Below are 9,993 nucleotides of genomic sequence, written 5' to 3'. Positions count from 1 at the left end.
CAGAGAAGTCCAGGCACCAGTGGGCTTACAGGAGGAAGTGCAGAAAATAAATTTACAGAGCCAGTACTCCAAGAATGCAATCCCGCCAGTCGCATTGTGCTCCTGGCGGTAATAGGCCAGCCACCGCGGGTAGGAGCTGCTATGGGCGCCGCGACCATGTTGGGCCATGGTGGAGGTGAAAGTATCAGAGTCAAATTGGCCATGCAGATAGGGTTCACCATCAATGGGTAGGCCAGTAATGGTGAGAATGTCCAATAAAGTGACACTCATTTGGCCAAATCGAAAATCAAAGGTGTTGGTAGCAGTGTTCCAGAAACAAAGAAAGGCAGCGAGTGGCGAACGATTGCCACCGCGCGGAAGACGAAAACAAAGATCGATAGTATGGGTGATACCTGCTGCGTTCCAGCGGGCTAGATCTCGAGCGCGTGCTTCCCGGTACCAAGAAAGCTCTTCCGCACTGATGGAGGATGGCCAATGCCCTATTTTTGATCGATGATTAGGGGCACTCCAACTGGTAAAATCCCCAGGGGTCCTTCGGAGGACGGGGATGGGGCGACGAACAGGTAGACCATAAAAGGCGACGGCGTCGTCCGGGAAAGCATCTCGCGATGTTGGGCCCAGCCCGGCATGGTGGTTCGAAAGTCGGAGGAGCAGAGGTCTTTGGATGGTGGTCTGGAGAATCAGGCTGGCGCCAATCCCAGTTCCCCAAGAGCGTGCTGCCTGTTCATTCAGTTCTTCTTCTTGGTCGATAACCATCTTTTTCGGGGGAGCCATTTCTGGGTTTCGAAAAGGAAGATGTGTGCCAAGGAGGGTTTCTGGGTTTAGGAGACTAAAAGAGTTTCTGATGTGACAGGTCTGAAGTGGTTGCGGATTTAAATAAGAGATTTTGTGAGGGAAACGATGCGACAAAAAGGCGTTTCGCAAGTAAAAAGACGCAACCCTCATTAATGACATCGTTTCGAGCATCGAACGCGTCGTTTTAGTCCCCTTCAATCAGTTACACTTTCATGGGCCTGATTTCGAGGCCTGGGGGGCAATGTTTGAGCCCAAAAGTAATTTTGGCAATATCCTTCAGTGGATCTAGCACAGCGGGCCGATACCTGCGGCCCAAAAATAAACATACTTGGTTTTGGGTTACGACTCCGCCTATTCCGGAATCCATGAGGAGAGCGAAGTCCTATTGGAATCAAGTAATAGAGATTGACTAGGAAACTCCGGTCAATATTCCTTCTACGACAAGGAGCGGTCGAAAACCTAGGTATATATACCAGGTTTCGAGGACAGATTAAGGACCTCTCTCATATCAATCAATCCTAGCGATTACAAAGCCTTCCCGGAGCAAACCTTCAACCTTGTTGAAACCCGGTGACCGTGCGCCAGTCCTAGTCTCTCCAAGAGCCGACTGTCAGCATCACCAGACCAACCCGGCGACCGCACTTCCAGTCCCAGTCTCCCAGCGAGCCGACTGCGAGCGCAACCGCCACCGTTACTACCAGCGAAGCAAGGGTAACGCCCTCGCAACCCAGCGAAGCTAAAGTCACGCTTTAGCAAAAAACCCCTGCTTCTCCTAACTTCCCAGTGATTGCTCTGCTTAGTCTACAACACTAAGTATCGATTCGGTGAACGCAAGAGACCACAACCAAAGTCCTTATCCGTAAGGCAAAAGTCCTTTTCCGAAAGGCTAGAGAAGAACCCTGTGACGAGGTTGGTGCTCTCCTCGTCCACAGCGCTTGAAGAAGAAGTCAGGTCAAGGGACTACCCCAACGACTGCACCCCGCGGTGCTTGCACGCCTGCGCAATCACTCGCTCAAAAGAGACAGTTTGCAAGCCAACTGGTTTTGGAGCCAAACAAGTACAATATTAACTTGGTTCATATCGATCACACGCCACTCTAGGACGACTCATAACAATCAATTAACAAGGATTCAGGGACTCAAGGATTCGAGAATCTAAGAAACAATGAACAACCACCCATGTGCATGGATTGATTATATAACTTCGTACTGTCTGTTGCTCGATCTAGTAATGGTGCAGGAGGCTAAGATAGATAGATTAATCATGGCGGCCTTGGTTTTAAATTAACCTTTCCCCTTTTAATTTAATTTTGCTTTAGGTTCGCGCGAAGGTCGTCGTTGCTTTTCTAGTTCGTTGACTTGTTGGTAATAGTCGTATTCTATCTATGACGGTTAATTAAAGAATTATATATTCTCCAACCTAACCGACCAAATGGTCAAATTCTTGACAAGAACAGTGGAATTTCCAGAAAGATAGATGTGCTTATCAGTGAATCTTCAGAATACTATAATGCAATATATGCAAATTCACTTTATATATAGAAAAAGCTCTAAGTTAAACAACGAACAACTTGATCACAAACAAACTGAGCTTTTTCTTTTCTTTTCTTAAAGTTGAATGGTGTGCATCTAAAATATAGGGGTCGTCTTGGGTACCTTGATGTATGCCGTACCTTTATTTTTTTACTTTTAGTAAATTAATATAGTGGAAACCTACTGAACTGGTCAACAGGTTACCCAATTAAATATCGACATGTGTCATTTTTAAAAATAAAATTTACCATATTAACAACACACTCTTTCTTGATATGTAACATTGTTACAAATCATGTAACAAGTATTGTTAAAATAATAAATTACACATAGTTGAACTACAATTACGACTTATGACAACAATTGTTGTGGTTATTGTAATTGAGTAGTCAAAGATGTAAATATCTTATTTGGACAACTTTTATCAAATTTAGAACCTTGATTATCAAGTGGAGAAGCTCCTTACAATACTGAGTTGTTACATATCTTTTGGTCTAATTTTAATTTTACCATGTTCACAACACAAATGTTGTCGGAATTGTAAAATGGTTGGTAATCTTGTGAATGGTATAGTTTTTGAAGTAATTATTACAATCAGAACAAAAGTTACAGTTTTTACACCAATAGTTGCGAGTTATGGTAAAATATGTAGTCATTGAGTAATTATTCCATTAATGATAAAAATATAATGGTTTACCACTTTGACAACAAATTTGTTGTTGCACTTGTTAAATTGTCCATAAATTAGTACATTAGTTTAGGTTGAGTAATTACTATAAATAGGACAAAAGTTACCGTTTTTACATCAATTGTTGTGATTGTGGTAAAATGTGTAGTCAATGTAGTAATCATTTCATTAATGATAAAAACATAAATATTTACCACTCTGACAACAAATTTGTTGTCATACTTGTTAAATTGTCCATAAATTAGTACATTAGTTTAGGTAGAGTAATTACTATAATTAGAACAAAAATTTTCATTTTTTCATCAATTGTTGGAATTTGTGGTAAATTACATCGATTAAAAGTAATTACTAATTCGACGATGGACATTACACAATATATTACTTTCATTACGCAAGGGAGACCTTTATTACACAAATGAGGACGGGTAAAGCTATGGACATTAACATTTCTCATACATGTTCTATTTTATATAATATTTACCACTTTGAGGACTCATGTAACCACTGTGACGACACATGTGGTAATTAGAAAAAAAATCCTCATTAAAGTAAATAAGGTATTCGTTAGAGTAAAGTAGGTTCTCATTTGAGTAATTAAGTCCTAAAAGTGGTAATTGTAATAGATTCTCATTAGAGTAAAGTATATTCTCATTTGAGTAAATAAGTCCTAAAGTATGTTCTCATTTGACTACATTTAAAACAAATATTATTTATTTTTACACTAATTGTTGTGGTTGTCATAAAATGCATGTAAAAAGAATTATATTTGGTTAAGGAAACTACTAATGATATAATTAATTGGTAATAAAGACTACTTAACTAATACTAATTTTGCGAACGTAGGTTAGAAGGTTCTGTTTTTAATAAGGAAAAAACATAATTTTCAATTGTGTAATTGTCCATTAATAACAAGCATTAATCAAACATTAATTCACTAATAATAAAATTAAATTTTTTTTTGAATAAAAAATTAATTAGTAATATAGACTATTTAACTAATAGTAATTCGGTGAACTTAGGATAGAAGGTTCTTTTAATTTTTTTTTTGAAAAAGGAAAAATCATAATTGTCAATTGATAATCAAACATTAATTGACTTTATTGTTTTCAATTCAATTAGTAGTTTGTGTTAACATTTTTGCTTATTGGAAATGAGTAGCATAATTAGAAAGGCTAAGGGCTAAACAAGTTACCAATTTATTAAATATTTTGAACCATTGGATATATTACTAATCCAATAGTCCAAAATATTTAACAAAATGATATTTAACAAAATGAGGGTATGGCAAACACCAAGGTACCCAAGAATTCTCCCTAAAATATATATAACAGGTTCATACTTTTATAAACAGCTTATAATTCCATATTGATGCAAATTTTAAGTTGAATTGATTTATTTAGACTAAAACGGTTCATACATTAATGTATAATATAATCTATAATTTATAAGTTTGGTGATTACATACATAGAAGCTAAACCAAAATAATTCTTGCTTGCTAGCTAATTTTCCTTTATTCTGGAATAGGAGAATTATCGATATCGATGTGTTACAATATACACAACAATTATTTCCCGGCCTATTAGGGTTTTATTTCAATACAAAGAATTAAAGAATGATCAAGTATGTTGGATCATTTGTCCCCATACCTTGAACTACAAGAAACTGTTACTTAAACAGTTAATGCAAATGAAAGAATAGAATAGTAAGTTTGTGTAACATATATGTATAGAGGCATTCAGAATTTTTGGATATAATATGTATCAATGGGAGTTCGGCATGGGCATGTCACAATTTCCGTGGGGCGACCTTGCAAGGCGAAGCCACTTCTCTTCAGAGAGTAGTTTTGCAAACCTGCAAATTAATAGTCAAAACTTTCTGTCAATATATTGTTATACATATTATTTAATGGATTATCAAAGAATATAATACCATAGATATCGGAGAAACAGCCAATATATATTGGTAACATATGTAGTTGCATACCTTATAAGAGCCTCTTCGTTGGTCTCATGATTGGAAGCCTCAAATCTGCCATTCTCCAAATTAACCCTAGACACTGGTTTCTTCAATAGGCCTTCTCCAACTCCTAGGAGATCGTTCAAATTTTTCTTCGTGGCTACATCCACCGAAGATACTTTTCCACTTAGCGTGTCATCCTGCATTTTCATTTCCATTAATCAATTAAATTTGTATCTGTCAAAAAAATTGTAAGATTAATTCATGCCTATCTGGAAGAATAAAGTTACATAGTAATAATTTTAAGTACCTGAATTCGAAGATAATTTTTCTCTGAGTGAAGGGCTTGGAAAACTACAGAAAGGTGAAGATCGACCATATCGGCACTTGCATGACTAAAAACGTTAATGATTGGAGTGGAACCACCGCTGGTTAACCAATTCAAGATACCCCATTTAGCTGCGCTCGGCGCATTGTACTTCAATTCAATTTTTGGTGAGCCAGTTCCTAATGATATAACCAAAAACCTTCCATAGTCCATAGGTTTTATAGGGAAAAAGTCGGAGCTCCCCTTGATTATTTCCTTTGTAACTTCACCAATAGCAACTAGAGTCTGAAACAAAAGTAAAACTATGAATGGGGTAAAGCTATGATATGTTAACATTTCTCATACATCAACTATTTTTACCACTTTAAGGACTCATGTTACCACATTGTAGAATTTTCCGTATGAATTTAGGGTTATATTCTTGATTATCAATCTTTGATATGGATTACATATATAATTTTATTTCTAGTACTTACCGGATTATTTGCAGCTACCCCACCATCTATAAGGTTGAATTCTCTTACTTTCCCTTCCGCGTCCTTGGTTTCAAAATAATAAGCTGGAAGATAAGTTGGTGCTGCTGAGGTTGCGATGCTTATGTCTGAAAGCAAAGCATCAAAGGATGGCTTCTTTTTCACCTGATGATATCCCAATAAAAGCAAACCATATATGTTAGATCTTTTTACTCCAGCTATAACTATATATACCATCGCATGCTATAAGTGGATTAATAATTTTACACAGAAGAAAAAATAAATGTGCACCTCAAAGCTGGAAAAGATTGTTGGCTGGAGATTCTTTATATCAAACGCAGGAATGACAACATTAGTCAATGTCTGATGCAGTTTCTTGTCACCAAGTTTTTCCCTAATCAAGCTATGTAGATACTTCCCATCGTATTTTGGTCCTACTAGAGATTTGATGATGTTTATAAGACGAGCAAACAGCCACCATCTGTCGAGGGTTTAAGAGATTCAGAGATTAATTAAGTAATTACTTGGAAGCATCCAAAGGTAGTAAATACTAGCTAGGTTAAAAGCAAATTTAGTTAACTAATATGTAAGCATTACGTACGTCTTCTGGGGGAAGATTTTGGGGCTATGAGTAAGGTAGAAGTCCTTTATATCTTTAGCAGCAAACATCGGTCTGTTATTCTCATCTGGGGTTGTAAGCATGGCAGTCACAAGACCTCCTGTGCTTGTCCCTGAAATCACATCAAAGTAGTCGGCGAGTCTCACATCTTCTCCATCCAGCTTCTGCAAGTTGATTAATGACTTTATTACTAGATGGTATAATATATTAACCAATAGAAATGACATATATAAGACGGCTGTTGGACATTAAAGAAAATACAATATTTCTATAATTAATTTGCTCTACAAGCGCTGGCGTAGCTTATGCAACATGATCAAAATGTTAGATTTATTGTTTGATCAACCTAGGAGAAATGCACGAGTCGAACCACGCATTTTGATCACTTTGTATTTGACAGTTGATATGTACTTATAGCACTCAACTACTACATATATTATTGATATATATCTGTATTGTGCCCCAGCGTGATTACTCTAGCATTACTCATATCGGACATGTACGTACATGTTGGACAATGAATACGACAAATACTATAACTTGCAAATGCAAATGCATAACCCTAGTTTGGTACAAAATTGATCTAGCGTTCATATGCTACCTGAAGCTCAGATTCAAGAAAAGCAAGGATTGTTCCTGGGATAAGCCCTCTTATTCCACCTCCATCGATGCTTAGAACAGTGATTAGGTTTCCATAAGTTGGTGGCTGTAGTGGGATGCTTTTGGTTCTTTCCATGAGACTGACTGAGAAAGTCTGTGCTGCAGCTATATATGTGAGAGATCAAAAGATAACGAGATGGTTGATCTGATGAACTTTTGGAGAAGAGGCTTTAGGAAAATAGCTCGAGTTCCTTGGTGAATTCCTATTTGAGAGATCAAGTACGGTATTTATAGACTCCTACTAAACTCATATACCTAGAATCAACCAAGTCATTGAATCAAGTTGCCCCCAAAGTGTTTGAATAACTGGAATGTCAATAGATGAACGCGATTCAAAAGATTGACCCGGTTTTGTACAACTTCTTGGATATGGTTCAAGTTGGACCGCATGCACGTATTCGCATATATAATTATTAGAAAGTTCATATCTAGTCCATCATGCCCTCTTTGCTACAGCAAAAACGTACATTGTTCCCCTACGTTATGGACCACATATGCATTTATGAGAATTGCAGAATAGTAGGTGAGACTCTGAGAATTGTAGGTAAGACTGATTAGCTGAAGCACCGAAGGCTAGCAAGGACGAGACAATTGAGTTAGGCCTAATCTCTGCTCTTAAACTTGCCTAAATCTAAAGTGAAGCCTTTACCAAGAAGCGAATGCCTTGGATTGTTAATTAGTTTGAAGTTATCTTTTTGTAGCCAACATGGTGAGATTGATGCTGCACTAATTCAAGGAGATCATACTAAATCATCAAGTTTAATAAATTAATTTGATTCATATAAGGCGGCGAAGGATGATCGATCAACGATGGCATAGAGGCTTGGAAAGGTCAATATATAGGATAACTTGCCTAAGTAATTGATCAAGACATAAAAATACAAGGACTTGCACGAAACTGAAAAAAATCGTTGGTCTACCATTCCATTAATATGCCTGTGTACTCTAATTAATCTGAATTGATGATGACAGAGATGGTGAGACGGTAGATCCAGGAAATGTTCATGATTTAATCATATTCTATTGCCACATGTTTCTCCTGTTCCTTGATTTAGTGTTGAATTTGTCGTCTGTTTGTTATCGTGAACTTCAAATACACTATAATCATTTTGGATATCATCAAGACATTATCTTCAGAGTTACAGATGCATGATAAACTGAAATTGACCATATATTGATTTTGTAAGAAAATGAATAACTCAGAAAGCTCAGCTGTAATCAAAATCAACCACAGGACGTCACGAGTATCGAAGAACAGACACTACAGAGGCTTAATCAGCAAGCTGAAACTAATCCTCCAGCTCGATCAGCTCTTGAGTGTTAACATTAATTAATAATATATCAATGTCCTTCTTTTATGCCTAATGACAACTGTTCTTTCTCCATCAACTCTCAAAATACATTCAAGCTTTTGTCCTTGTCATACTTTGCTGATTACTCATCCTCCATGCTCCATAAAGAGGATCTTTTTTAAAAAAAAATATTTATTTTATTTTTTTATGGGGAAAATGATATGCAGAGACGCAAAAAGGTCACCGGACATGAGTCGATCTAAAAGGTTTTTATTAGATATGTGTTGAGTTCTTTTGCCATTTTGCAAGTATACTACTGTACGTTCTATATATATTCTTCTGCCTAGAAAAGATGCATATCCATCCATGAAAATTTTGGGTTTATTCCAAATGATCGAATAGTGTCGTAGCCCGATTTTGTAATAAGAGGAGTTAAAAATATAATTTCAACAAGTTAGAGTTTACGTTTAAGTGAAGCCTCATTTCCACCCACAAGTTTTTTTTTAATTTCCCGTTTATAGACAAAAACCCAGTATTTGCTCATTCTTCATCGAATCATAGGGATCGAGAGCCTAACAATGATGGAATTTATATTCTGTTTCTTCCTCACTTTCCCCCCTTTCTTCCGTTTTTGAGTTTTCTTTCAGTTTTTTAGTAACAATGGGTGACGATATTCTGCCTAAATAGTAACTAGACATAGGTAATAAATAAGAGAATACTAAAGATTCGAGCCATAGAATTTCTCATCAATTCTGACTCAAGGTACTTATTTGATCTAATACGTACATTAGATCTAATAGAATTATTTTGCTGTAATGAATTATAGTTAAAAAATCAAAAACTGGAAAGGAATTTTAGAATTTGTATGAAAATGGAATAATAGTTTAAACTGTTGTCTGTTGAGAGTATATACATCCCACATGAGAAAAATTAGACATTGCCTATATGTTTATAAGAATTTGGGCCACTCCACAGACCTAGATATTTGTCAATTAGTTTTAGTGATTAAATATCCTACTTATTCTTTATCAAGTGATAAAAAGCATTTGAATCGGTAGCACCCGATGAATCACATGACGGTGACATATTCCATTACGTGCATGATATCTACAAATCCAAATATTTTCAATTTTAATTTCATACCAGTTTTAGCTCAAAATTCCCATTAATTTATTATGGTAAACCAGGGTAGGTGAAAACCTTGTTGAACAAGAAAGAGTACTTTGAGAAAGATTGGGAAATGACTTGTCGAAAATACTATTGATCGATGAAGTTTGCTAGCACTACAGATCTGTTCTCTTACATGCATGTCCGGCAAACTGAGGATGTAGAAATAGAAAAGGTTGCAGCCCTATATTGCAACGTAGTTTCCATATATTCGTGCATATATGTGATAAAGTAATCTGAGATTCGCATCTAAAACCAATTGACAATGGATGGAGTGGCCCAAACCCTTATAAACTCATAGGCAATGTCCTATTTTTTCTATGTGGGATGTATATATTCTCAACACGCCCCCGTACGTATGGCAAATTTTCAATCCATACACGTGAACAACTTTGGGTGATGTGGAGCCCGTGTGGCCGCGAGGCATGCACACGTGGGATAACCTGCTCTGATACCATGATAAAATAATATGGGGTTCGCAT

At 36.6% G+C, this 9,993-nt stretch overlaps 1 protein-coding gene across 1 annotated transcript; it reads right to left on the bottom strand.

The window, feature by feature from the left end:
* Positions 1 to 4,497: 4,497 nt before the first annotated feature.
* Positions 4,498 to 7,330, bottom strand: LOC133739598 (patatin-like protein 2). Its single transcript, XM_062167383.1, has 7 exons — positions 6,994 to 7,330; positions 6,375 to 6,556; positions 6,065 to 6,254; positions 5,777 to 5,938; positions 5,283 to 5,585; positions 5,000 to 5,172; positions 4,498 to 4,867 (listed from the first exon to the last, which is right to left on the bottom strand). Exons 1-7 carry the CDS (start codon positions 7,126 to 7,128, stop codon positions 4,777 to 4,779), a joined length of 1,236 nt encoding a protein of 411 aa, XP_062023367.1. The 5' UTR covers positions 7,129 to 7,330; the 3' UTR covers positions 4,498 to 4,776.
* Between the last annotated feature and the right edge of the window lie 2,663 nt (positions 7,331 to 9,993).

This window comes from Rosa rugosa, chromosome 3 (assembly GCF_958449725.1).
Source record: "Rosa rugosa chromosome 3, drRosRugo1.1, whole genome shotgun sequence".
In the NCBI taxonomy this organism is placed as follows: Eukaryota; Viridiplantae; Streptophyta; class Magnoliopsida; order Rosales; family Rosaceae; genus Rosa; species Rosa rugosa.
This window is presented reverse-complemented; position numbering and strand designations above follow the sequence as displayed.